This window comes from Vanrija pseudolonga, chromosome 6, assembly GCF_020906515.1.
Source record: "Vanrija pseudolonga chromosome 6, complete sequence".
Lineage (NCBI taxonomy): Eukaryota > Fungi > Basidiomycota > Tremellomycetes > Trichosporonales > Trichosporonaceae > Vanrija > Vanrija pseudolonga.
Genome location: NC_085854.1, coordinates 686,773 through 712,088, shown reverse-complemented (window position 1 = coordinate 712,088; position 25,316 = coordinate 686,773). Strand labels below are relative to the sequence as shown.

The following is a 25,316-nucleotide window of genomic DNA, read 5'->3' as shown; positions in this document are numbered from 1 at the left end:
GCCCACGCCGTACGTCGAAACACAACAACGACAAACTATACCACCACCACATCAACCACTGTAACCCCCACATCGCGTACATTCGTCAAGACGATGGTGGCAACACGCACGTTTAGCCAGACCCGCATCACGCGCGTCAACGAGGCGCGCACTCCCGACTTCGAGGTCGACAATGTCGACGGCAACGGCGCGCCTGGCACCGACGAGTCTATACCCCTACTGTCGCCAACGCCGCTGCGCATCCCCAAGGTGCCGCTGTCGTCGCGGCCTTCGTCCGCAGCAAGCGACGTCTCGAACCGCGGAATCCTGCGCAGAATCTTCATCGACCGCGTAGGCACGCCGTCACAGCACCTCCTCCGCCCGACCTTCCCCCCGACATCCCTCGGGACGTACTCGCCTCCGCCGCACAAGCCGCTGTCATGGTGGGAGTACCTGTGGCTCTGTGTCAACCAGGCCATTTCAATGGGACTCTCGACCGTGTTCCTCATTGGCGTCGTCGCGTGGGCGTTTGCCGCCGAGGCGCTGTACGCAATCCCCAAGTTCCTCCGGTTCGAACGCGACCCAAAGTACACGTGGGACGACGCAAAGCACTGGCGCAAGGCGGACCGCAAGGTGTCGAAAGAGCCTCAAGACTATGCACGCAAGGTCGGCATGGACATTGAGAACCAGACGGTCGAGACCGAGGACGGCTTTTTGTTGCGGTGCGTGCACATCTCTGGGCGCAGCTTTGGGGATTGTTGACTGACTTTGCCCGCGCAGGATGCACCGCGTCATTGACCCCGAGGCGCGCCCCCGTTCCGACGGGCGCGGCGGTTTCCCCGTCCTCATCCTCCACGGCCTGTTCCAATCGTCTGGATCGTTCATCACGTCCGAGGACCGCTCGCTCGCGTTCTGGCTCGCAAAGCAGAAGGGGTACCAGGTGTACCTTGGCAACACGCGCGGCATCTTTGACATGGGCCACAGGAGCTACTCGCGGTCAGACCCGCGTTTCTGGGGTAAGTGCGCGATCGTGGGGTGTGGGGGGTGTGGAGCGGATCCGTGGGGCCTCACTGACTTTTGCCAGACTGGACAATTCGCGACCTCGCAATGTACGACCTCCCGGCCATGGTGGAGCATGTGTGCCGCGAAACTGGCTACGAGAAGATTGCCTTTATCGGCCACTCGCAGGGCAACGGCCTGACCTTTATTTCGCTCTCCCTCGGCATGGTCCCCAACCTCGGCAAGAAGCTTTCTGTGTTCATTGCCCTCGCGCCCGCCGTGTACGCCGGGCCGCTGACGCACGGCTTCCCGTTCACGACGCTCAACAGACTCGAGTGGCACACCTGGAAGCGCTTCTTTGGGGTCCTCGACTTTATCCCACTCATGCGGTACGCGTACGACTACTGCCCGGCACAGATCTTTGCGACCATGGGCTACATCATGTTCGCCTTCCTCTTCTCGTGGACCGACACCAACTGGCTCAAGCGGCGCAAGACGAAAATGTTCCGCTTCACGCCCACGCCCGTGTCATCGGCGTCCATCTTCTGGTGGTGCGGCAAGGGCGGGTTCGCAGACAGAAAGTGCACGCTCGACGACACGCTCGAGCGATGGTACGACGAGCGTTTCCCGCCGCTGTCCATCTACTATGGTGGCCGCGACTACCTCGTCCTTGCCGAGCCGCTCCTTGAGCGCTTGAAGACGAAGGAGACGGACGTGAGGGTACACAAGGTGACCAAGCTCGACAAGAGCGAGCACTGCGACTTTTACTGGGCCGCAGAGGCCGTCGAGTGGGCGTACGATTCGTTTGTCGGTGAGTAGGGGTGCGGGCGAGTGGCCGCGAGGGACATTGCTGACTAGCGCCAGACGACATTGAATCTACGCGGCCACGGTACCCCGAGGAGGAGCCGGGCGTTGAGGAGGTGCTCGAGTAACCAGACTGTCATCTAGAATTTACAGTTGTTATTGTCATGATATACATGTGCTGCTAGGCAGCGGAGGGTGTCGTGGTGGGGTGGATGGAGGTGGCTACTCGCCGTCGAGCATGATGGCGATAAACTCTTCCTGGCTGATCTCGCCGTCGCCGTCCATGTCAAACTCCTCAATCATGGCCTGGCTGGGCGGGTCAGCATGCTCCTGCAGCGAGAGTCACCCACAGCTCCTCGTCTCCCAGGTGCTCGCCGAGCTCCTTGGCCACGCGGCGCAGGTTCTTGAGGCTGATCTTGCCCGTGTTGTCGTCGTCAAAGAGGGAGAAGGCGCGTCGCAGCTCCTCCATCGGGTCGCGTGCGAGGATCTTTTCCGTCACTGTGGGTGGTTAGTTGAGGGTCCGTGCGGCAGCGGCGGCGGCGTCGTTGGTGCAGGCCTTCCTCGGCTTCCTCCGCCTTCCTCGTGCTCCTCGTGCTCGATGATGAGCAATGCAGGAGAATCGCCGACCCACCCACCCTGCTGCGCGAGCAAGATGTCGCCCGCCCACCCACCCCTATGATCGCTGCGCGATCAAGACGTATGCCACCACCCACCCCTCCTCCGGGCTCCGCCTCCCCCCACCCATGCACCCCGCTCCGCCTTCCCCCAGCCTCACCCGACTCCGCCTTCCCCCGGCTCCCACTCACTGATCTTTTCAAAATCCGCCAGGTTCATCAACCCGTCCCCACGATCATGATCACGCAGCAGCTTGAGCACCTCTGGCTTGCGGAGGTTGAACCCAAGCGCGCGCATGGCGACCTTGAGCTCGTGGAAATCAATAAAGCCGTCCTTGTCGGTATCGAACAGCTCGAACGCCTCGCGGACCTCGGTGCGCTGCTCGTCTGTGAGGGCTGGGCGCTGGGCCGGCGCGGGCGGTCGTCTTGCGTTACGGCCTGGGAATGCCGACATTGTGCGTGGTGGGTGTGGTGAGGAAGTTTGGTGGCAACAACAATGCAACAACAAAGCTGAAGGAAAGCTCAGCTTGACGCGTGAGGACAAGTTGGACGCGTCAACAAACGCCGTATGTCGCCCTCCCACTTTGCCATGTGGCCTCCACCACGCCTGAGCGCAATGTCCTCTTGTGGCTGTCGCGCGGCGGTGGCGAGCGGCGCGCGGCATGCAGCGTGCAGCCAGCGTGCAGTGTGCATTGCGTGCCGCCACACGCCAATCCTCTCTACGTCCTTTGACCCCCCCCTCGCTCGCCGTCGGTCGTCGTCACATCTTGTCCCCACAAAGTTGGAATACCAGCCCCAAACAAAGACAACAACAACAACAATCGCAGCTAGGCATCAGGGGCAGAGCACACGCCGTAACACCACCAGTCTATCCCAAAGCAGAAGACGAGACAAGACACGCACACACACACACACATCTCCACATTTCTCGTCACAGTCACGGCCTCGAGTCAAAACGGCTGCTGTTGCTGCACTGTTACCACCTTCCTCCTCCTCCTTCTTCCACCACCATTCACACCCTCCAAAATGTCGCGCGCGGCGGCGCAAGTCCACCGCCAGGCCCGCCACCAGCTAAGCAATGACCGCCATTCGCCGCGGCACCCGCCGAGCGCGTTCAACCAGAGCCTCCTGTTACACGACACTCGACACCCAGCACCGGCACCAGTCCTCACCACCAAGCCCGTGCGGCGCACCTCGCTCCCGCCCTCCCTCGACACGGTGAGAGAGCTCGCGTCCCCCGACAGACGGCTCGTCGAACCACCCATGGAGCTCGAACCCCAGCAGCAGCAGCAGCAGCAGCAGATCAGCGCACGTCGGTTCTCCTTCCGAGCGCTTTTCAGGTCCCGGAGCAAGGCAGCAACACCGCGACGCCCAGACGGAGACGAGCCCACTGCTGCAGAGATGTTGCACCAGGTGCGTGACGCTTGCTGCTGCTCAACCTGACGCCAGGTGTCGGAGGAAGAAGACCGCGAACCACACAGTTTAGAGTGGCTCGTCTACCGCTTCCAGCCCTCGCGCAGCTCGGCCAGCCTGAGTGGTACGACTTCGACTGCTGACCACACGGCCGATCCGACGTTCGCGCCGACAGAAGGAGCATTCACACCGTACCAGTACCAGAAGTACTCGCTCGCGTGGCATCAGTCGCAGCACCGCAAGAAGTCGCGTGTGCAGCCCAACACTGGCGGCAGTGTATCGCTTACGGATCTGTTAACGCCACAACGGCTGGGGCGGAACAGCTCGACGCACTCGCTGCCACTTACCCCAGCCGCGGCGGCGCGTGGCCGGCCCCGCTCCCTCAGCTCGGTGCAGCAGAGCCGTTCGCGCCGCGAGAGCGCGGTGACCTTCGACACAACGACCACCAACCGCCCTGCGTCAATTCGCTCGGTGCGATTCGCCGAGGCCGAGGGGCCCGAAGTGATCCCCAGGGCGCCGTCGCTCCTCCACAACACTCTGTCGATTGATGCAGACCCGCCCCCGACGCCCAGGAGTATCCTCCGCTTCTCAGGCCTGTCGTCGCCGCCGCTCGTCCCCGAGGTGACGGTGGAAGATACTGCCGTTGGGAGCGATGCGTCGCCGTCTAGTCTTGAGCTTGCGGCTGCACCGTCGTCTGAAGGAAGGTCTAGCATAGACTCGACACGCCACCCCTTCATCACGCGGTCCATCGAGTCTACGCTGTCTCTCACGGATATCAATGTGGCACCAAGGCGTTGCAGAAGCTCCTCTCAGAGCTCTACCACTCGGCCCAAGCTCGCCCGCCCAGACATCTCAATCTCGACCAGTGGCTCGTCGCAAGCACCGGCCAAGCCATCGAAGAGCTCCCCGCTGGGCTCGTCCACCTCTCTGATGCCCGACCAAGCCTCGATTGTCGTTTCCTCGCCCACGTCCTCCCTGGCTTCCCTTCCCCCTGCGCCTCCTCCCTACCAAAAGTTGTCGAGAAAGGTGTCACCCGGATCAACCGCGTCCATTGCTTCCTCGACTGACCGCCACAACTCGCCCCCGAGTTCGTGGAGCATCCGCAATGCGTCAACCACGACGCTCCTTTCTCCCCTCCAAGGCATGTCCCTCCCTGCCATTCCCGCACCGTCGTCATGGGGACCGATCAAGCGTATCCGCCGTGGATCGTCTACTTCTGTCGACACCAAGAAGTCGCTTGGCGTCAAATTGGCGTCCATCGAAAAGGGAGTCCACAGCTCCAAGTTTATTCGCCTGCCCAAGGAGAAGCCCGACCCCAAGACTTGGGGACCTCGTCCGGTCAGGGGAACGTACGACTTTGCACGTGGTCCGGGAGAGGCGAAGTGGTTTGAAGAGCGGAAGGGACAGAGGCAAGGTGCTGCGGAGCAAGAGGCATCGCCGCCCCGCCCTACCTCGGCCCGCTCGCTCTACGTCTACGACTGGACGAGGGATGTCACCGAGTCGGTTCCGTGGCAGCGCGACAACGCAAGCACATATAGTCTGCCAGTGTTTTCGAGTCCCTGGGCGTCGGACGAGCCTTCTCCGACAGATACGGTGGTCGACCTCCCCTTCCTTGACAAGGAGCTCCCTCCGCTTCCGACCAACAACGACGGATCCGAGACTGAGCGCTCGGCTTCCCCCGCACTCTCGGACTGCAGCCTGCACCGCAACCTCAGCCTTCCGAAGCCCTCCCTCCCCGAAGTCCCGGAATACATCACCAAGCATGAGCGTCGCCTAGCCAAGATGGCCGAGCGTGCTGAAAGGCGCCTCAGTGTCCAAGTGGCCGTGCACTCACGCGAGCGCCAGTCGCGCTCCTCAGCCAAGGGGAGGGGCTCGACCCGTCGCACGCTCTCTGCACCACCCATCTCCGATGCGGCCTAGGACGCCGCCACGATCCACTCTGACCGCCCCGAGTTCGACTCGCGCCACCGTACCCAATCGCACCAGGCTTTATCGCCGTTCGAGCCGAGCCCGCCGTCGTCCTGGAGCTCGGACGTGAACCACTTCGTCTGAGCCTCCTACTCTCCCCCACATTCTCTCATTTCACGCATTGTATCAGCACTTCAGCACTTGACGCACCGCATTTGCTCAACCATAGGCCCTCGCGCCTCCGTCTCTTCACGCCGCAAAATGCCCCCATAATTTCATGCCACCAGGCCCGCACAACTTCATGCCACACTGGTCCTCCCGCCACTGGCCCCAATGCCACATTCACACGTATCCATAGCCCGCCCCACCAGCGCCCCCATGCGCGCCTTCACTGTACAGCACTTGACATTCATACACTGGTCGGTTTGTGACTAGAACCCAATTCCTGTAATGCACACATGTCCCGAGACGGGCAGCGTAAAGTTGCCCGCTACTGCGTCATACTGGCATGCTTCGATCGGCGCCAGAAGTATTTATGGAACTGGAGATAGCGAGGGCGCATCCGGAGGCGATGACGAGGGAGTGATGGGCGGCGGGGGGCGATGGGCGGGCGACGGCTTCGGGCAAGACGTTGGGGGTGAGGGCGAGGGCGAGGGAGAGACCGAGACCGAGGGCGAGGATGGTAAACAGGCGGCTGCTCACAAGCTATAAGTAAGCTCCGACGCAGTCGTTATCCCACCAGCGTTCCTCACCCAACCGTCCGCAAAATGAAGACCACCACCGCCGCGCTCATCCTCATCGCCACCCTGGCGGGCACCAAAGCCATCGACTCGCGCCTGCTCGTCACGATCCCGTCCTGTGTCGACGCGACGACGTGGGGTGCGAGGTGAGTGTCTCCCGCGGCGTTCCCCCCACCCCACCCCGTTGCTCGCTGCCTTGCCCCGCCCCGCCCCGCCCGTTCGCCGCTGCGCGGCTCACGCGCTCACGCCCCAGCTTCACCTCCACCTGCGCCGACTTCCAGCCCGCCATCGACGACGGCAACACGTACGCTGGCGCCCTGTTCGAGGACTGCGACTACTCGGGCAAGAACTGCGATACCAAGGCGCGCGTGTCGTGTGTGAGTGGTGTCCGAGCGGCGCGTAGCGCTGCGAGGGCGCGAGGCAGCGTCTTTGCTTCACGCTACCCTCTCGCTCCCCTCCTCGCTCACCCCCGCCGCTCGCTCACTCGCTCCCTCGCAGTCCTACACCGACCCCGACGGCAACGCCGTCTACTACACCCAGGACGTGGTCGAGTCGCTTGGCGGCTCGCTCGCGTAGGCGGGGTCGCAGCACGAACAGTGGCCTCAGCCATAGCAGAAGGACAGTTGCAGTAGCAGCAGTTTAGTAGCTCGCCGATGGACAATGATGAGCGCGAGCGAACGCACCGCTGCGGGCAAGGACGCGACGCTAACAGTGCCGGCGGCACTGGGCGCAGCAGCATGCATCTGCCACATGGAAGCATGCAGCCACTGCACACGCACACGACCGCATGACGTCGGTCGCAATCTCCGCGGCAAACGACGGACCAGAGCCGCCAGAGCCAGCTGGCTCGCTCGGCTTTGGTGCCTTCGGCATTCACGAGTAGCCAGGCGTCGTTCCAGCAGTCAGTGAAACTCGCGTACGCCGCCAGCGGTGGGACTGTCCCGACGACTGATTCTGTGGGGCCACCCATCGGCTCGTGGGGATAGGCGAGTGTGTGGGTGTGTGCGATGTGTGCTGCGTGTCGCTTGTGGCAAGTAACAAGCAAGACTCGCAGCGGTGTTGGTGGAATGGGGCGACGAGTTTCCCCGTGGGTCGCCATGCATCGTGGTGGCGGCGGCGGTGTGTGCGGCGTGTGCGGTGCTCGTTGTATGGCGTGTGCAGGCCACACGCTGGTTGGCCCGACGAGCCCGACAGCGCCGACAGCCACCCAGCGAGCCCTGGCTGGGTGGTCCTGGCGCCCTGGGCTCCCGGTTAACTCTTGCCGGTGGGTGCGCTGTGCCAGCGAGCCATACTCTGTCGGCGCTGTCCCCAACAGCCAGCCACGCGGCGTCGGCCTGCGTCGCCTGCATGGTAATGGGCGCGATATAAGCAGTGGCCGCGAGGGCTGCAGTGGTGAAGCCTCCTGACTTTTTTTTTCTTGCATCTCCCTAGCTAGCGCCGTTTTCCGTGCGCCGATAGACGTCGTCTCCGTCATTCATCCGCCGTCAGCAAACAACCACCTGCCTACACCCGGGCCAAGCTCCGGAACGATTTGATCCCGTCTACAGCCAGTCCTTGCCTCTCGGCAGTCTATCTCGGAAGGCGGCACACGCACGGTAACCAAGCGAGCGAGCGAGCCACAGCCAGGCCAGGCAAGCTGCAAGTTCAGTGGGGATATCACTCGTCGTCGTCGTTGCTTCCTACCTCCTCTCTCCTCACCACCCGGGTCATATGCTGGCTCGCAAAGCAAACCGCACCACCACCAGGCTGGCATCGAGCGCCTTCAGAGTGAGTGGGGGCCACACTGCGTTGGGCGTTGTGGGCGTTGTCGACCATCGGCGCCCTCTACGCCCGCCAGCGCCGTGATTTTCCGCTAGTGTCTTGTTACTGACACTTTTTTCCTCCTCACCAGCAGACCAACATGACCGCCGTCAAGCTCGCCCCCGCCCCCGCCCGCGCCGTCAGCAGCAGCGCCAAGCGCGCCAACGCCGGCACCGACAAGCCGCTGTACGCGAGCCAGAGCACGATCCCGCACCTGCCCGTGCCGCGCCTCGCGGCCACGCTCCACAAGTACCTCGAGTCGCTGCTCCCCCTGCAGACGCGCGAGGAGCACGCAAAGTCGGCGCAGGTCGTGCGCCAGTTTGCCGACAGCGACCTCGCGCACATCCTCCAGGCGCGTCTCCAGGCCCGCGCAGAGGAGAAGGACTCGTGGCTCTCCGAGTGGTGGAACGACGCCGCGTACATGGGCTACCGCGGCCGCCTGATCCCCAACGTCAACTACTTCTACATCCACAAGAAGGGTCTCGGAAAGGGCGCTGGACAGACTGAGCGTGCTGCCCAGATTGTCCGCGCCGTTGTCGAGTTCAAGAAGCTTGTCGACTCGTGAGTGGAGCTGGCGTTCGGGGGACGAGTGGTTATCGTGGCTTGGGCCTGCCGCTGCGCCAGCCCGATCCGTGGGTTGGGTTATCCGAGGGCGAGAGCGATGTGCGCGATGCGGCGATGCGGCATTGCGGCGAGCCCAAACCCGTATAACCCGCCTCGATCCGCGCATCCGCGATGGCATACACTGACACACACACAGCGAGCGCCTCGAGCCCGAGAAGGTCAAGGGCCAGCCCCTCTGCATGAACTCGTACCACTACCTGTTCAACGCTGTCCGCGTCCCGACCTCGCCCGCCGACGTCCCCCTCGCCTACCCCAAGGACCTGAACCACATTGTCGTCCTCCGCAACGACCGCTACTACAAGCTCGAGGTTGGTGGCCGCAGCGCCAGCGAGATCACTGCCGCCCTCAACGACATCAAGAAGGCCGCCGATGCCGCCGGCCCCGGCGAGCCCATTGGCGTCCTCACTGCCGACGACCGTGACGTCTGGACCGAGTTCCGCCGCCACCTCCTCTCTGTTTCCAAGAACAACACCAAGTCGATCATTGACATTGACTCGGCTATCCTCCTTGTCGACCTCGACAGCGGAGCTGCTCCCAAGAGGGACACTGAGCGTGCCTGGTCGTACTGGGCCGGCGGCAACACCCCCGAGCCCCAGACCAAGGGCCACAACCGTTGGTTCGACAAGCACCAGTTCATTGTCGACGAGACTGGCGAGTCGGGCTTCAATGGCGAGCACTCGATGCTCGACGGCACCCCTACTCTCCGTCTCAACGAGTTCGTCCTCGCTTCGCTCGACAAGGGTGTTATCCCTCTCGAGCTTCCCGAGGCTGAGCGCGCCAAGGGCCCCATTGAGTGGAGCGAGATCAAGTTTGACCTCGACGCCAAGCTCAAGGAGGACATTACCAAGTCGCAGAAGGGTTTTGGTGCCGAGATCACCAAGCAGGACCTCGAGATGGTTGTCTTTGACGACTATGGCAAGGGCCTCATCAAGACGTTCAAGGTCTCGCCCGACGCCTACGTCCAGATGGTCAAGCAGCTTGCCTTCTTCAAGCTCCACGGCCGCCCGGCCGTGACGTACGAGTCGTGCCAGACCCGCAAGTTCCTTCTCGGCCGTACCGAGGTCATCCGCTCGGCTTCCAACGAGTCGCGTGCCTTCTGCGAGGCCATGCTCGACCCCAAGGCCACCGACGCCGAGCGTGACGCCAAGCTCCGCGCCGCCGCCGCCCGCCACAGCCAGTACTCTGCCTGGGCCGCCGACGCCCAGGGTGTCGACCGCCACCTCTTTGGCCTCAAGAAGCTCGTCCGTGAGGACGAGGAGATGCCCGCCATCTTCCTGGATCCCGCCTTCTCCAAGTCGTCGCACTGGGAGTTCTCGACGTCCAACCTCGGCTCCAAGTACCTCGACGGCTGGGGCTACGGCGAGGTCGTGCCCGACGGCTACGGCCTGTCGTACGCCATCCACGACGACAAGCTCTGCTGGGGTATCACCACGCTCAACGGTGATGCCCACACGCTTGCCGAGGCGCTCAAGGAGGCGGCCAGGGATGTCCGTGGCATGCTGGAGCGTGCCAAGGCGTCTGCCCCGGCCAAGCTCTAAGCGGGGCGAGTACGAGTGCGCGCAGCGCACGAGTTTGAGCCACAGCCAGTGCTAGCTGTCATATTGAGAGACGGCCCCACGACACTCTTTCTAGAAAATCTATTCAACTGAACATCCCGGGTACCAGCGGCTCAACCCATAGAGCCGGGTTAGAAGGCCATCACGAAGGCGTAGCTGGATTGTATTGCGCATTGTCATGCAGAGTTGCGAATGAGTCGACGAGCCCACTCGCTTCGCTCGTGGGCGAGGAGGCAGCGGTGCTGGGGGGATATTGAGGCGCAGCGTAAGTACTTATTGACAAGGTGCCTGGAAGAAGCCAGGTCCGGAGGCGCCACGAGCAATGTTCACAGCCGCCGTCTGTCATCCAACCTGCCACCACCCCGCCTTCCCCGCCTCACGAGCGATGCAGTGCATGGTATACAATATGGAACGGCCGGCGTGCGCGTGTGCGTGCGGCGTGTGGCATGCGGCGTTGCGCCGTTGGGCGAGGCGACGACCCCGGCGCTAGCAGCGCGTCTATCGACGGACCTTGCTGAGGAGGTAGTTGATCTGCGGTGGGTGTGAGTGGGTGTTCGTTGTGGGTGGCTCGGGCTGGCGAGGGGGCGGCTCGTCTCGTCTCGCCGCGTTCTCAGCACCACCGCTCCTCGTCCAGCAGACATCTCTCGCTCCGCCTCCGGCTCCGCTCACGACATCTGTCCCTCCCACCCACCCCCCGCCCCCCACCCCGCCCCCACCGCTCGCCCGCTCCGCGGGCTCGCACTCACCGACGGCGTAGCGCCCGACCCCTTCTTATACGGCTGCGCCATGCACAGATGCAGGTTCTTGGCGGCGGCCGCGCAGCCCTGCGTGCCCTCTACGCCGGCGCGGAGGTCGCCCGTCGTCGCGAAGCACGCGAGGAGGGTCGTGAGCTGTGCCGCGCAGGGGGTCTGGGCGGCCTCTGTGGCGTGAAGCGAGCACGCGAGCGCAGCGAGCGTGCGAGGCGCGGGTTGGGTGGGTACGAGGCGAGGTTACGATCCGAGATTGAAGAAGGTTGATGTACCACCCGAGACGTCGACGTGAAGTGAAGAAAGAAAGAAGGAGCACACCGTCAGCTTGTGCTCGCTCGCTCCGCTCGCTCGTGCACTCACGCTTCGTGGGGCGTACCCTGTACCGGAATCCCATTTTGATGTGTGTGTGTTGTTGTTGGGCTGTTCGACGTCGCGAGGTCAATCGACGGCAAGAGTAGGAGGTGGTGGTCGCGGAAAAGTCAGAGGCGGAGATGGGACTTATCCGGGCACCCCTTTAAGCATCAGTTAGGTGGTGATGGTGTCGTCGCCGTAGCTTGCTCTGGGCAGCCTATGCTCAACACAGCGTGCTGCTGCACCCCGTGCACGAGCTACGCTCGTGCACGTCTCCGCATCTAGAATGAAATACATACATGGTATGCCCCGCGATGTGTCGCGCGAGCGATCGCTCCGTGCCACCACTCGCCCCTTCCTCCGCCACTCAACCTCCCCGCTACTTTCTGCCGCCACGTCCACCGCGGCCACCACCGCGGCCACCGCCCCGCCCACCGCGGTTCTGCATCGAGTTGGCGCGCTGCACGGCGCGCTCCTCGTGGCGGATAGCCTTGCGCACGTTGACGCCGCCCGCCACGCCCGAGCCGCCCTTCTTGGGCGCCTTCTTGCCCTCCGCGACGCCAATCTTGCCGAGCAGCGTCATGGCGCTGTCCTTCTCGGCCTTGAAGTCGCCCACCGTCGACTCAAACTTGCGCTTGATGCCCTTGGCGCGCGGCTCGCCCTCAATCTTGTTGTCGAAGCGGCCGAGCGACGCCGTGGAGGTCTTGCTGACCAGCATGCTGCGCTCGAGCTCGGCCTTGCGCACGCTGCGCGCCGTCTTCTTCTCCGACTGCGACGCGTCGGCCGACTGCGGCTTGCGGTTGAGTGCCGACAGGGGCGAGGGGCCGCCGGCAGCCGCCTCGGCGACGTTGCGCGCGTGTTGCCGCTCGTTCTTGGCCACGCGGGCCTTGCGCTCGGCACGGGCAGTAGCGCGGGGGTCGACGGATCCGTCTAGGGAAAGTGTGAGCTTCAGTCGGGCACATACCGATCGCTTCGCTCGCTGCACGCGGCACTTACCATCGCCCGCCTTCAACTCATGCAGCCACTGGCCCTCGCCATCCCTGTTCTTGCCGCCAAAGCCCCAGCGGTTGACCCACTCCTGGCGCTCCTCGTCCCAGACCTTCTTGTCCTTCTTGGAGTGCGAGATGCCCTTCTCGTTGGCGAAGCGCTCCCACTTGGTGAGCGGCTTGGGCTTGGGGAGCGGCTTCTCGCGGGGGAGCACAAACACTGGCTCGGGGAGCTGAGCGATCGGTCCGTTCTCCGACTTGATGGTCGGCAGGTTGAACAGGCCGGCGACGAGCGCCTGAGTCGACGTGAGCGTCAACGCGAGCAGGTGCGGGTCGAGCGCCTTGTACTCGTCTGCGTCGACCGGCACCGTGTCGTACGCGGCGAGCAGGCCCGTGTCGAGCTCGACCGGCGTCGCGCGCGCAAGCGTGTCGATCGTTCTGAGGGCGGGTCAGCGGTGCCGATGCAGTTCCACCCACTTTGATGCCTCGTACTCTGCCAGCTGCTGCGAGACGTCCATTGTGGTGGTTGTGGTGGCTGTTGGAGGGGTGCAGCTGCAGTCAGTCACTCGACTTGGCCACTTGCCAGTCACTGAAATCTCACAAAGATGGAGGTGGGATTAATGGGAATAAATTGTGAAAAGAAATTTGATCCCACCAACTCTGCTCCCACCCAGCGCCTGGCCGAGTGGCTCCGACTTGCAGGCCTTGCACCCAGCCAACCACCAACCAGGGCTGACCTGCGTGCGACACCACCTCGTCCTCGACGACCACGGCCAACTCTACTACACTCCCTCCCTCAAACCTCACCACTCATCCACACCCGAAACAATGTCCTGGCCCGTGACCGGTGCGTTGGCGCGCGCGCGCACTACACAACAACGAACCCGCGACTGACTCGCCCAGCTACCCCTCACATCCGTGAGCGCCAGATCTACCTCCAGGTGGGTATCCCGACGACGGACGTGTGATGCCCGAGTCGTCGCGATTGTCGATCAAGTTGTCGGGCCAAGCGGCGCCCGGTGTTACTGGGGCTGTTGGGAACGGCAAGAGAGACAGATATGGACGCGAACCGGCACCACACGCCAACCCGACCACCATTTACTGACGCGCGCAGAGCCGTGCCGGCAAGGAGCTCGTCTACCTCCGCAAGCCCCGCTCGAGGGTCTACTTCGGTGCGTGATGCAGCGGCGCCGAGTCTAATCTGGGACGAACGTGCTGACCAGGTTTCTCTCCTCCCTCCGCGTTCGATTACCGCTGCTCGCTACCTTGGTGACCGCTATGGCCTTGCCGTTTCCTCCCGGCGCATCGCGATCTCGACCTCATCTCGACCCCTGTTCGCCAACTTGCATTCTCTTATCATCGCCGCTTCTCCCCTGCCTCACGCCCACGCCGACGCCCACTCCCACTCACTCGTGATTGCATTGCTCTCGACGACGACTCGTGACTGTCCCAACTCGCTTTCCCCCGACACATCCCGACCTCCTCCCCCTTCCGAACGCCTCCGCCGCCCCCGCCTCACGCCACGCCACAACAGCTGCCTACCTCGGCCTCCTCGGCGTCTCGGTTGGCGGCTCCGTTTTCCAGCTCATCCAGTACGCCCGCGTCAGTATTTGTGGCCAGTGTGCAGGTGGAACGTTGCTGACGATTGTGCGCGCTCATCTCCTTCGGCCACTTCCCGCTCTTCAACGATTGTCAACGCCTCTCGCCGCTTTCCACTCTCTGCGCTGCTGGAATACAGGGCCACGCCAAGAAGGACTAAATCTGTTCTCAAAACATGAATGCATAGGATCGGATGGAGTGGGGTGGGAGCGAGCGCAAGGTTGTGGTGTGGATCAGGTTGTCGGCGCCAGTGGCGTGGGAGGTCGTGGCGCTGTGCCGCTGTGCTTCGTGCTTCTGCTCAATACGCCGCACATTTGCCTCTCCGTAGCAGACAGCAGTTGTCAAGAGTTCCAGAGATAAGCCTCTGGGTTCACCATAGCGTAATTATCGTTCCGCGATCTACCGCAGAGCAGACACCCATCACCCCCACCTCCGTCCCATAAATTGACGTCACCCCCAACCGTCTCCCATCAACAACAACGTCCATGACCTCGCCGAGCAACTCGTTCACAACAATCTCGTCCGTGACAACCCCGCGGATAATGGACGAGTCGGCCGTCGAGGACACCTCTGCGCCGGGCACGCCTCCGCGCCCAAGGCGTGCGTCTCCCCAGCCCAGCCCAGCTCCTCCCCCACGGCCTCCTCACTGACCACCCCCAGACGGCTTCCGGCGCCAGTCGCTCGCCGTGGCCGCAGCGCGCAGGTTCACGCTGTACAACGTCGATACGGCACCGACCTCGGCACCCCCGCACAGCCCAGACCGCGTGCACTTCCGCCGGCCATTCACGGGCGCGACGGCGCTCCCGCCGATCTCGGACGCGCCGTCCCCGGGCACATTCACGCCCCTCGGCACGCCGCACGCGCGCCGCGCGCCTCCTCCGCCTGTCCGACGGCGCTCGTCGGGTGCCCTGCCCCGGTACAAGTGGCTCTCGGGGGGTAAGAATACTGGCGACGAGCCGGGCGTGGATGTGCGCTCCGCGCGGGACCAGGAGACGTACGGGCATTTGAGAGGGCGGACGCATGTGACTGTGAGTGGTGGCCTCCAGCGAGTGGGGGAGAGAGAAGGAGGATGGTGGTCCGCTGCCACGCCCTAACGCCTCCCCAGGTCGTCGACTACTCGTCCAACCCCGAGGCCGAGGACACCAACGTCCGCGTCGACTTTCCCGGCACGCGCCTCGCCTCATGGCTGGACAGCAGTGCCGGCCAGCGACCCGCAGTGGACGGCAAGCCGGTCGGCGTGCGATGGAGTGAGTTCCGTCGAGCCAGGGGGCGTACTGACGCCAGTCCACGTCTCGGGGCAGAACTGGGAGGTGATGAAGACCCTTGCATTGAAGTTTCAGTGGGTGTGGTCGTTGTTCGAGCCACTCGTGACTGACCACACGCGCGTAGGCTGCACCCCCTCGCGGTGGAGGACGCGCTCCGGTCCTACCGCTCCCCGCGGTCCAAGATCGACTTCTACAAGCACCACCTGTACCTCCAAATCCTCGTGCACCACATCCACCGGCCCGACCTCGAGACGCTAGCCAAGGCGACCCAAGGGGCCGAGGACGGCGAGCGCGTGACCCCGCCCGCAGGCGCGCTCGAAGAGGCAGGGCACGCGCCCAACGGGGCGTCCTGGTGGCCGTGGCAGCGCAGCGGGCAGATCCGCCTCCCAGAGGGCGTGGAGAACGTGTTTGAGCCTAGCTTTCCCGAGCCGCTCAGCCTGTACAAGAAGGTGAGGAGGACGAAGGGGGATGGTGAGCTGACGCGGCGGCAGAACGGCATCGAGCTCCCGTCGCGCCGCGACTTTATCGACCCGCTCTCCGCGTCCTATATGATCCCTGTGCGCAAAGGCATCATCAGCGTGTTCATGATGCATGACGGTGGGTTTGCGGCAGGGGCACGCTGACGACCAAAGGCACGCTCATCTCGCTCTCCGCGTACGAGATCCACGAGGCGCTGGAACCCATCTATGAGCGGTTAGAGGACGAGCACTCTATCCTCCGCCGGTCAGGCGACGCGAGCATGCTCGCGCATGCCATATTGGATATAAGTGAGTGTTCGCTCTGTGACAGTAATGCTGATACGCAGCCGTCGACCTCGCCATAGAGATCATGCAGACGTTCGAGGTCAAGATACTCAAGACGGAGGCAGGCGTGCTCGTACACGCAGAAGTATGTCCCCGCCCTCCAAGCCACCGCTGACGCCGCGCCAGCTCGAGCTCGTCCGCAGGTTACACATCATCCAGGCGCAGCTGAGCCGGTTCAGACGGCAGCTCACGTCGCTCCTGCACGTATGCTACGTGATCCGCGACCAAGACGCAGAGCGCACAGCGGCCGCAGGCGCGTTCACGTTGCCCCGCGGCGCGCAGGCGTGCCGTACCCGCCTCGACGGGCCCCCTCCGAGCCGGCACCACCCCCCGTCGCCGGGCCACTCGCCCGTGCCGAGCGTGCACTCGCCGCTCGTGCCCCAGATCAGCCTGGAAGCGGCCGTTGTCGCGGCTGCCGCGGATGACAAGGAGGAGAAGGCGACGGGGTACTTCTCGCCCATGGCCCGCATGTACATGAACGACGTGATCGACCATCTCGAGGTACGTCGCGATGGGCAGTAGGGCGAGCTGACGGACCAGATGGTCGTGTCCTCTGCCGACCAGTTTGTGGCGACGTGCGACCACTTGACAGACTATGTTTTCGTGGGTTGAAGGCTGTGGGCCGAGTCTGACCCGCCAGAACGTCCTCTCGTTCAACACCAACAACTCGATGGAGCGGCTGAGCATCGTCACTGTCGTGTTCCTGCCCTTGACATTCATCGCATCTTACTTTGGCATGGTGAGAGACTCAACCGCAGGCCGCCACACTCGCTCACCCACCAGAACTTTATCGACTTTGAAGCCCTCAACAACAATGTCAACTACTTTTGGAAGGTTGCCGGGCCTTGCACCGTCCTCTTCTTTATTGTCGTGCGTGCAGCAGACAGCAACACCACCGCTGACGTCCCAGTTCTCCTACTCGTACATTGTCACTGGCGCCCAGACGCTCCATCGCCGCGTAGACAGGTGGAAGCGCGAAAAGGCAGCCACACATGCTGCCGAAGAAGCCAAGAAACACCTCGAGGGAGAGGCCTGAGCGTCGTCATAGCTGCTGATGTGTACATCGTCTACGGGCCGAAGCATGCATGGTGTGGCGCAAACCCACGGGGATGGGCGCGAATGGAACAGGCTATCGCTATGTGAAAATATGAAGAGAGCAAGACGGTTGGTGCCAATGGAGGGGATGAGATGGACGTGGTCGTGACGCCAAGACATGCATGCACGAGCGGCAAAGGGAGTTGAGGGTGATGAAATGTGAAGTTTGCGGAGTGCGATTGGCAAGATTTCAATGGCAGAGAGACGTGGCGTTGAAGACAGTGTATTAACGACCCCTGGTGGTTGTTACCCAGGTGGACATGGATTGGGAGACTGGTGCAATGTGTATACGACGAGGTGGTGCTGGTGGTGGTTGGTTATGCGCGCAGATTTTGTGTGTTGGTGATGGTGCTTTGGCATTGTGGTTTTGTTGTTTTTTCTTGTAGTGTAAAAGACCCAAAAGATATGCGCTGCGACATGGTTTACGACGCGTTTGGAGCGTTGGCGCCCCATGCACTGGCCGCACCGTTCAAAGACGGCAAGCCGTGGGGAGGCATTCCAAAGGCCTCAAACGCGCCATAGGTGCCGCCAGAGGCGCCACCACCACTCGAGGACGAGACCCAGCCCAGCGAGGCCGGCGTCCGGATCGGAGACGAGACGGGCGAGAAGCCACTCTGCGAGGCGGATGACGGTGCAAACGAGTTGAAGGCCGCGGCAGCTGCTTCTTGCTGGTTACTGCCGGGAATGTTGGCCGGTGGCGAGCCGCTTCCAGTGCCAGCTGGACGCTCACCACCATAGTACCGTTGAGAACGAGGCGAGCTGTTGGGGAGCGGTGCATTGAAAGGCTGGGCTGTTGGGGACAATGACGACCCTTCACTGGGTCGGCGGGGGTCTGCACCAGGCGTAGTCGCCGTGCTGCTCGACGAGCCGATGGGGACAGGCGGGGAGGGGCCGAGGAAGCCACCACCTGGCGCGCCGGGAGCCATCTGGTTGCCAGAGGGACCAGACGACATGCCAGCGAGGGCGACGGTGTGGGCGATGCCACCGAACATGGATGTGCTGACGCCTTGCTGGTGGGAGTTTCCGCGCTGGCCGAGCGAGTTCTTCGAGTAGGACAAGCGGATACCGCCCTTGACGAGGCCGTTGAGCGTGTTACCGTAGAGCTCACGCATCGCCTGGGTGGCAAAAGGAATGTCCTCAAACTCGACAAAGCACATTGGGCCATTGATCTTTTGGCGGAACGACATGCGCTTGAAGCCAGGGCGGCGGTGGAACAAGGCCCGGAGGCTCTCCTCGAGGAAGTTGGGAGGGTGAGTGGGAGGCGAAATAGCGGGGAGGTTGCCAATGTACAGTGTGTTGATCGGGGGGTTCTGGTCGGCAGGGTTCATGTTGGTACCGATACCCAGACTCCGGGGGTCAACCCCGTCCTGAGGGCCTGAACCACCAAAGCTGCCAATGGCAGGCGGGTACTGGCTGTAGCCGGCTCCGCTGCCTCCGCTGTTGAAGCCGATAGCACCGTGCTGAAGACCTGCCGAGTTGGGTGGCGCGATGCCGGCGCCGACGGGCAAAGGCCCACCAGGACCTCCAGCAGAACGAGGACCGCCAGGTGCACCAGGGTAGTCAAGAGTCATGCCACCGAGTCCAACAGAGCCGACGGACCAGCCTTCGAGCTCGTCAGCCTCTTCAGCAAGTGCCAGCAGGGCTTTGCTGTCAGTAGGGCGGGCGTTCGGCGACTTGACCGAGAGGGGTGGCGAACCAGAGGTGGTGGACTGAGCGGATGGCGCACGTTGTGACTGGGCAAGCTTGTCCACCTTGGCGTCAGATCCAGCCTGGGCAGGTGCTGGCCATGCGTCCCAGGCCTCCTTGGCGGATTGAGCAGCACCGGTGTTGAGGCCGACAACGGGAGCACCGATAGGGCCAGCGGCGTTTGGCTGGCCGATTCCGGGTGCTCCACCGATCGCTTGTTGAGCCTGCGCCTGTTGGTTCACCAGCTGAGACAGACGACCAGAACGGAGAAGGATACCAACAAGGTCGTCTCCTCCCACGCCACGCTTGGTGTGCAAGTTCTTCTTCGCCATTTCAGCCTTGAGGGTGGCCCCGGTGAGGGTGTCGATGCGACGTCCCTGCAGGTGATCGCGGGCCGCCAACGCATCGGCACGGGTCTTGAAGCGCGCAAAGCCAATGGTTTGGCGACGCGGTGGTACCGATGGGGGAATGTTTGCGGCACCGAGAGTAGCTCCAGATGGAGCAGAGGGCGTTAATGACATGGCGGCCGAGGGCGTGTTGGAGGCCGACGACGACTGGGTGCCAAAGTTCATGCCAACAAACGACTCGTCGAGGGGCTGGTCTGGGTGTTCAGAGCCCAAGAGTCCCGCAGGGACACCACCCTGGTTGGCTGCCAAGTGCTGGAGCTCGGCAAGTAAAGCGGCAGCGGCAGCTGGCTCCCTCCTTGCTGAGCCAGAGGGGAACTTCAGCGTCGCGGCCTCGAAACCAGGCGCAAAGGTGAAGACGTTTTGAAATTCGCGCTCCTATGGGCGTATCAGTGTCTGTTCTTTGGCCCTCCCCTCCTTTCCGGTCATTGCCATCCTTTGAACTCACGCTCATGTCGTCAGGGAAACCAACAACGAAAATGGTGCTGATAACCTCCTCATCTTCACGCTCACGACCCTCCTCCTCACGGTGTCGCTCTCTGCGACGGTCGCGGGGCTCGCCGGGTTGAGAGCCCGTGCGACGTGTTGGGTCCCCGTTAGCGCTGCCCAGGGGAGCAACACCTGGCGTGGACGTCATGGATTGACGAGATCCTGGGCCGTACGCCTCGAGGGGGTTTGGAGGAAGCTGGTGAGTGAGGTGGCCGTTGGGACCTCCTCGCCCATAGCCACCTTGTGGGTGGGCATAGCCGGGTCCCGGACCAGGAGGGCCAGGGCGCCATCCAGGTGCCCAGACGGAGCCCGCCTGCCCAGATAGCGATAGCGAGTGGATCGGGTCCGGCGCCATGGCGTGCTGTGCTGGTGGCACGTAGGGAGGAGCATGAGGCGGAGGAGACGCGGTGACCTGGGGGAGAAACGCGACATTGTGGAATCCAGACACGTTTGAGCCAGCTGGAGGAGTCTGCTGCGCCTCGTCCGAGAAGGCATCAAACGACGTCTCGCGAGAGGGCGCACCGTCGCCAGGTGCACCCACAGATTGGCTGGCCAAGGACGGTGGCGAGGTGCTAGACGCCGACGACGTGTGGAGGGCAGCTATTGACGAAAAGGATTGAGGCTTGTGCTGCTGCCCCGACGAGCCCGAGGACGGTGTCGGAGATGGGAGAGAAGACGGTGGGGTGGTCATTATGATAGTAGTGTTGTTGTGATGAGGGTTGTGTGTTTACGAGGTGGATTGTGCCGCCGGAAAGCGGACTGTGGATGTGGTAGAGTTTAGCAGGCGATGGATGCGCCGGTGGATGGTCTGATTTACAAGGACAGGCGTAGGTTGTCCTGATGATGGTGGTGCCAACGTCGTCGACAAGACGCTCGACGACGGTGGTTGAATCCTTCCTCTGCTTCTACTCTTGCCCCTCCCGCGCACGGTCGCGACGGTCGTGTACCAGTGACTGTGCGGATTGCTCACGACGCGACCTCGTCCAGCGTGTAAATCGGTGAAGCGGGATCGCGACTTTGACTTGAAAGGGAGGGTGGATGGAAGGACGAGCGCGTTGGGTGGATGTTGTTGTGGATGTGGATGTGTGACGAGGGAAGGGTGGGTAAGTGGGGGTTGTGAGGATGGGCCGCGATGATGTCCGTGTGCGTGCCGTGCGTCGTGGCGATAAGCGAGCCGTGGGCGAGGGCGTTGGACAGGGCGAGGCTGGGCGGGCGCGAGCGAGCGAGCAAGAGCAAGAGCAAGAGAGTGAGATGGATGATTGCAGCAAGCGATAGCGGCGCGCGCGCGATTGTGGTGGGTTGGGAGTTGGTGTGATGGCCGAATGGGATGGTCGTTTGTTGGTAGAGTGGGCAAAAGGTGTGGGTGTGAATGCGTGATCGAAAACAATAAACGGTGAAAGGAGGGGGGTGGTATAGTGAGAGGGGTGAGAGAAGGGGAGGAAGGCGAGAGTGGGGGGGTGGGTGGGTGGGTGGGAGGTGTGAGGATGGATGGATGGGTGGAGACGACGAAGTGTTGTTACAACGGAGGTTGGTAAAGGTACACAACACCGTGTGTCGTATGGGGGGGGGGGAGGGAGGGAAGGGAGAGGGGAGGGGGGAGGGGACGTGTGTGTGTGCACCGTAGTGATTACTATGGGCTATGTTGACGAGTGGCGGGGGGAAAGGCAAGGGGGGGAGGGTGGGAGGGGGGTACGAGAGGGAAGGCGAAAGGCAAGGGAAGGTGTGGGTGGGTGGGAGGGCGCGCGGCGAGGGAGGCAAGGCCAAGGGGGGGCAAGTAAGCACCAGTCGTCAGTTGTATGGCAGCAGCGGCACCGGTGTAATCGAGCCAACGAGCAGCCCGGCTGGACAGCGCTGGATCGCCCATCGCCTGCCTGGGCTGGGCTTTCACTTTGATTCCTGGCTGCAAGTAGCCAGGCTGACAAAACTCGGGCAGGGCGGCGACTCGACACAAGCAGCAGGCAGCTCGCCGGAGGCGGCGGCGGCGGTGGCAATAGTTCGTGTACGGTGGTGCACAAGGGAACCGGCGCGGCGGAGGCGGCGGCGGCACGGCCCAGGACCACGACCGACGAGACGAGCGAGCAGCCTGCTCTCTGCCTTTGCCCCTTCTCACATTCCCCTGTGTGCTTGGCTTGCAAAGGATGAGCTATTTACTTTGGGCTTTGGCTGTAACCTGATCACTGACTGCACGCGCCTGGGCGCGCGAGCACGCCAGCGCGCACGCCCTCATGTACGGCGTCGCGGGTGGCGGCAGCGGCGGCGACGACGAGACGGCAGCAACAACACTGAGAAAAAGGGCCTAGGGTTCAGGTCGCCTGCCCGCCGCCGCTTGTCTGCCTGCGTGCGTCTAGCGCGCTCTGGCTGGCTGGCTGCATGCGGCAAGAACGGCACGGCAGCAGTCTGCACTCACTGCCCATGCCCTTCCTTCAGGGTCCCAGGCCGGATGCCTCTCAGGGTCCGGCATTATGGAAATACCCAAACGCGTCTCCAGGTGGCGGCCACGTTGCTGGCCCTTGTTCCTCTCATGTAGCAGCAGGAGGCAACACTCTCACGCGCCTCGACGCCTCGAGCGCGCCAGATTCCAGGTGAAACTCGCCCTTGTCAAAGGGACAAACCTAGAAACAACGGGCAGCTGGGCCACACTGGCTGCGCCTGAACAAGCTATCGTGTCACCTTCAATAGGAGGCTGGAGTTCTGCCACCCACCGGGCCACCCACCACCCGGCAAGCAGGTCGGTCGGAAACACACGACCCACGAGGGAAGAATCCGGGGTCCCCGTCAAGACCTGCTGCTGCAAGTTGCAAGTCGGAGGAAGACCAAAAATGACGAGCCCGCTCTGCGACGTACGCAAGACGTCAATGACGCTGCGTTCACAGAGCAAGATGACGGGGCAAGAGGGACACAGTCGAAGGGGAAGACACGCCACGCCCACACACCCCAGCAACCGCCGTCGCGTCATCACACGACACGCCACGCTGCTGGCTGGTGTGAGCGCTCGCGCCCCAACACGAGAAGCAGAAGCTCATGGCGAGGGCGACGACCTACCTGCCTGTCTGCCTCACTCGCGCGAGGATCAAGGACTCGACCAGACGAGAGCTGAGACAATGATCAGCCAGATATCAACTGCAAGGTGTGGAGAAGAGTGTGCTCGCGCTCTCGGAGCTTGACTCCGCCGGCCGGCCGCCGGGACTGCTCGGCCAGGACGAGCGGGGTTGAACGACGGACGAGATGCCCGAGGCATTGCGCGTTTCCGATGTTGCCCTCGGCGTCGGCATCGGCGTTGCTTCGGCGTCGTCGGGCGTTGGTCGCTGCTCTCTGCCTGTCTTCTGTGCGATTCGCGCGCAAGGGAGGTTGGGACGATGGAGACTAACGGCCGAGTAAGAGCACACCCGGCACGAGTCCAGGCGAGGCCGACCCGAAAAACTCACCCTTTTATGACGTGTGATTCGTTATCACTGTGGAGACCCCACCATCGCCTATGATTTCCAGCTCAGCTGACCGGTGCCGATGATCCGCGATGGATTTTTGACTCGGGTGGATCTTGACCGTTGTGGCCCCCCTGCAATCCCTGGACACGACAACATTGAACAAGGGCGTCATTTAAGAAAGGTTACCTGGCTCTCTTTGACATCTTCTGCATCTCCCCGCAAAACACAGCTGCACAATGACTGTCCAGGCTCCCCTCAAGGCCTCGTCCCTCTACTTCTCCCCCGTGGCTGCCGACCACCCTACCGACCCCCGCGGCTATGGCCGGTACATGCTCACTATCCCCGTGAGTTTGGCCTTGGAATCGACACCAAGAGCATTCAGCTGACAGACACCTGTAGTGGAGCAGGACCAGCGGCTGGGGACAGCCCAAGATCGGCCCCCGTCAGGACCTCTCGTTCGACCCCCTCGCCGGTGTCCTCCAGTAGTGAGTTGTGGCACGCTCCGGCCGGCGCCGACAAGTGTGACGTAGCTGACACGCTCTCAGCGCCGTCACCTGCTTCGAGGGCATGAAGTGCTACAAGGACGAGCAGGGTGGGTTCTGCTCGCCTCAACGGCGCCACTAACGCGTGCAGGCAAGCTCCGCCTCTTCCGTCCCAACAAGAACTTTGACCGTCTCAAGCGCTCTGCTGCCCGCGTCGGCCTCCCGGTAAGCTCCGGTGAATTGTGGCGTTTACTGACAGTGTTCAGGACCAGTGGGATAACGCCGAGCTCGTCGACCTCCTCTCCAAGCTCGTCGCTCTTGGTGCGTAGTTCAGTTTGAAGCGCGTCTCCTCTAACAAATCCCAGAGGCCCCCATGGTCCCCGCCGGTGACGGTGACAACCTCTACATCCGCCCCACCCTCCTCGAGACCTCGGAGTCGTTCGGTATCAAGGAGGACGCCTTCGCTGCCGAGGCCCTCCTCTACGTCGTCACGTCGGTCAACCTCGGCAAGGGCCTCTACGCCTCGTCCGAGGGTACCGGTCTCCGCCTCGACGCGTGCAACAAGTATATTCGCGCCTGGCCCGGAGGAACTGGCAGCTACAAGCTCGGTGCCAACTATGGCACCGTCTCGGTTGCCAAGCAGCCCGGCTTCGCCATGTCCCTCTGGCTCCACAGCTACGGCAAGGAGGACTTCATCTCCGAGGCCGGCGCCATGAACGTCTGGATCATCAAGGAGGCCAAGGACGGCGGTGAGTAACTGAGCTGCCGTGTGGCTCGTTCGACCTTGACTGACCCCTTCAGTCACCGAGTTTGTCACTATGTCGCTTGACAACGGCATCGTCCTCCCCGGTGTCACTCGCGAGTCGATCATCACCCTCCTCAACGACCACGCCAGCGGCAAGCAGGCCTTCCCTCTCGAGGGCATGCCCAAGAACATCCGTGTTGTCGAGCGCGACATTTCGATGAACGAGATTGTCGAGGGCACCAAGGACGGCTCGCTCAAGGGGTGAGTGGCGGTAGCCGCGTGGAGCTTTGGCTAATGAACAGAATGTTCGGCTGTGGAACTGGTGTCGTCGTGGTCCAGGTCGGCCTCGTTCGCTACCAGGACGTCGAGTACAACATCCCCGCCAACCCCCTTATCAAGCTCCTCCGTGACACCGTCACTGGCATCCAGCGCGGACGCCTCGAGCGCGACGACTGGTCGTTCGTCGTCCCCGAGTGGGACGGGTCGGCCCACGAGCACGACGTTGACGGCCAGAAGGTCATTGCGTAAATGTGCACGATTTGTAATGATATAGAGAGTAGACACTGCCATGCATGGGTCTGAAATGAAGTCTTCTGTGGCGCGGCGTCCTGTGCGAGCTCGCCGTGCCGTGGCGGAGCCACATTGTGCTGGGATCTGTGGGCGGGCAACAAACAAGGTTGAGCCACCGGGATCCTTTGGTGCCCTGCCGGCCCACACATGGGTGCGTGCAGATTAAGTCCCCCCCTCGTGCATGCCACCGCGACCGGCAATGTCGGCGGCGGGGGTTGTCACCACCAAGG

General features: G+C 62.9%; 10 protein-coding genes across 11 annotated transcripts; 6 read left to right on the top strand and 4 right to left on the bottom strand.

Moving 5' to 3' along the window:
• Positions 1 to 93: 93 nt before the first annotated feature.
• On the top strand, positions 94 to 1,910 carry YEH2 (Sterol esterase 2; the record flags this gene model as incomplete). Its single annotated transcript, XM_062774591.1, has 4 exons — positions 94 to 701; positions 760 to 995; positions 1,064 to 1,789; positions 1,843 to 1,910. 4 exons carry the CDS (start codon positions 94 to 96, stop codon positions 1,908 to 1,910), a joined length of 1,638 nt encoding a protein of 545 aa, XP_062630575.1.
• Positions 1,911 to 2,004: 94 nt separating this feature from the next.
• Positions 2,005 to 2,850, bottom strand: cdc31 (Cell division control protein 31; the record flags this gene model as incomplete). Its single annotated transcript, XM_062774590.1, has 3 exons — positions 2,005 to 2,092; positions 2,133 to 2,280; positions 2,589 to 2,850. The coding sequence occupies 3 exons, from the start codon at positions 2,848 to 2,850 to the stop codon at positions 2,005 to 2,007; spliced, it is 498 nt and encodes a 165-aa protein (XP_062630574.1).
• Positions 2,851 to 3,422: 572 nt separating this feature from the next.
• Positions 3,423 to 5,729, top strand: LOC62_06G008063 (uncharacterized protein; the record flags this gene model as incomplete). Its single annotated transcript, XM_062774589.1, has 2 exons — positions 3,423 to 3,809; positions 3,846 to 5,729. The coding sequence occupies 2 exons, from the start codon at positions 3,423 to 3,425 to the stop codon at positions 5,727 to 5,729; spliced, it is 2,271 nt and encodes a 756-aa protein (XP_062630573.1).
• Positions 5,730 to 6,131: 402 nt separating this feature from the next.
• Positions 6,132 to 7,161, top strand: LOC62_06G008062 (uncharacterized protein). The gene is made up of 3 exons (XM_062774588.1): positions 6,132 to 6,603; positions 6,711 to 6,834; positions 6,956 to 7,161. The coding sequence occupies exons 1-3, from the start codon at positions 6,485 to 6,487 to the stop codon at positions 7,031 to 7,033; spliced, it is 321 nt and encodes a 106-aa protein (XP_062630572.1). The 5' UTR covers positions 6,132 to 6,484; the 3' UTR covers positions 7,034 to 7,161.
• Positions 7,162 to 7,864: 703 nt separating this feature from the next.
• On the top strand, positions 7,865 to 10,634 carry CAT2 (Carnitine O-acetyltransferase, mitochondrial). Its single transcript, XM_062774587.1, has 3 exons — positions 7,865 to 8,224; positions 8,349 to 8,818; positions 9,018 to 10,634. The coding sequence occupies exons 1-3, from the start codon at positions 8,168 to 8,170 to the stop codon at positions 10,417 to 10,419; spliced, it is 1,929 nt and encodes a 642-aa protein (XP_062630571.1). The 5' UTR covers positions 7,865 to 8,167; the 3' UTR covers positions 10,420 to 10,634.
• A 179-nt stretch (positions 10,635 to 10,813) lies between these two features.
• On the bottom strand, positions 10,814 to 11,607 carry LOC62_06G008060 (uncharacterized protein). The gene is made up of 3 exons (XM_062774586.1): positions 11,547 to 11,607; positions 11,184 to 11,356; positions 10,814 to 10,968 (listed from the first exon to the last, which is right to left on the bottom strand). The coding sequence occupies exons 1-3, from the start codon at positions 11,578 to 11,580 to the stop codon at positions 10,936 to 10,938; spliced, it is 240 nt and encodes a 79-aa protein (XP_062630570.1). The 5' UTR covers positions 11,581 to 11,607; the 3' UTR covers positions 10,814 to 10,935.
• A 208-nt stretch (positions 11,608 to 11,815) lies between these two features.
• On the bottom strand, positions 11,816 to 13,100 carry Rrs1 (Ribosome biogenesis regulatory). The gene is made up of 3 exons (XM_062774585.1): positions 13,001 to 13,100; positions 12,534 to 12,961; positions 11,816 to 12,467 (listed from the first exon to the last, which is right to left on the bottom strand). Exons 1-3 carry the CDS (start codon positions 13,039 to 13,041, stop codon positions 11,917 to 11,919), a joined length of 1,020 nt encoding a protein of 339 aa, XP_062630569.1. The 5' UTR covers positions 13,042 to 13,100; the 3' UTR covers positions 11,816 to 11,916.
• Positions 13,101 to 13,273: 173 nt separating this feature from the next.
• On the top strand, positions 13,274 to 21,319 carry corA (Cobalt/magnesium transport protein CorA). Its single transcript, XM_062774584.1, has 17 exons — positions 13,274 to 13,370; positions 13,427 to 13,464; positions 13,638 to 13,695; positions 14,058 to 14,129; positions 14,783 to 15,090; positions 15,228 to 15,369; positions 15,407 to 15,461; positions 15,512 to 15,836; positions 15,879 to 15,984; positions 16,020 to 16,154; positions 16,193 to 16,275; positions 16,317 to 16,691; positions 16,731 to 16,793; positions 16,831 to 16,929; positions 16,974 to 17,060; positions 17,101 to 19,753; positions 19,824 to 21,319. The coding sequence occupies exons 1-16, from the start codon at positions 13,352 to 13,354 to the stop codon at positions 17,224 to 17,226; spliced, it is 2,091 nt and encodes a 696-aa protein (XP_062630568.1). The 5' UTR covers positions 13,274 to 13,351; the 3' UTR covers positions 17,227 to 19,753; positions 19,824 to 21,319.
• On the bottom strand, positions 17,708 to 21,319 carry scw1_1 (Cell wall integrity protein scw1; the record flags this gene model as incomplete). Of its 2 annotated transcripts, XM_062774582.1 has the most annotated exons (3): positions 20,682 to 21,319; positions 19,824 to 20,623; positions 17,708 to 19,753 (listed from the first exon to the last, which is right to left on the bottom strand). In XM_062774582.1, the coding sequence occupies exons 2-3, from the start codon at positions 20,553 to 20,555 to the stop codon at positions 17,708 to 17,710; spliced, it is 2,778 nt and encodes a 925-aa protein (XP_062630566.1). In that variant the 5' UTR covers positions 20,556 to 20,623; positions 20,682 to 21,319. The 2 variants fall into 2 exon arrangements, with proteins under 2 accessions (XP_062630566.1, XP_062630567.1); XM_062774583.1 differs by having other exon boundaries at positions 19,824 to 21,319.
• A 2,115-nt stretch (positions 21,320 to 23,434) lies between these two features.
• On the top strand, positions 23,435 to 25,106 carry eca39 (Branched-chain-amino-acid aminotransferase, mitochondrial). The gene is made up of 8 exons (XM_062774581.1): positions 23,435 to 23,633; positions 23,689 to 23,774; positions 23,835 to 23,881; positions 23,923 to 23,996; positions 24,038 to 24,092; positions 24,137 to 24,520; positions 24,573 to 24,777; positions 24,819 to 25,106. The coding sequence occupies exons 1-8, from the start codon at positions 23,526 to 23,528 to the stop codon at positions 25,042 to 25,044; spliced, it is 1,185 nt and encodes a 394-aa protein (XP_062630565.1). The 5' UTR covers positions 23,435 to 23,525; the 3' UTR covers positions 25,045 to 25,106.
• Positions 25,107 to 25,316: the final 210 nt, after the last annotated feature.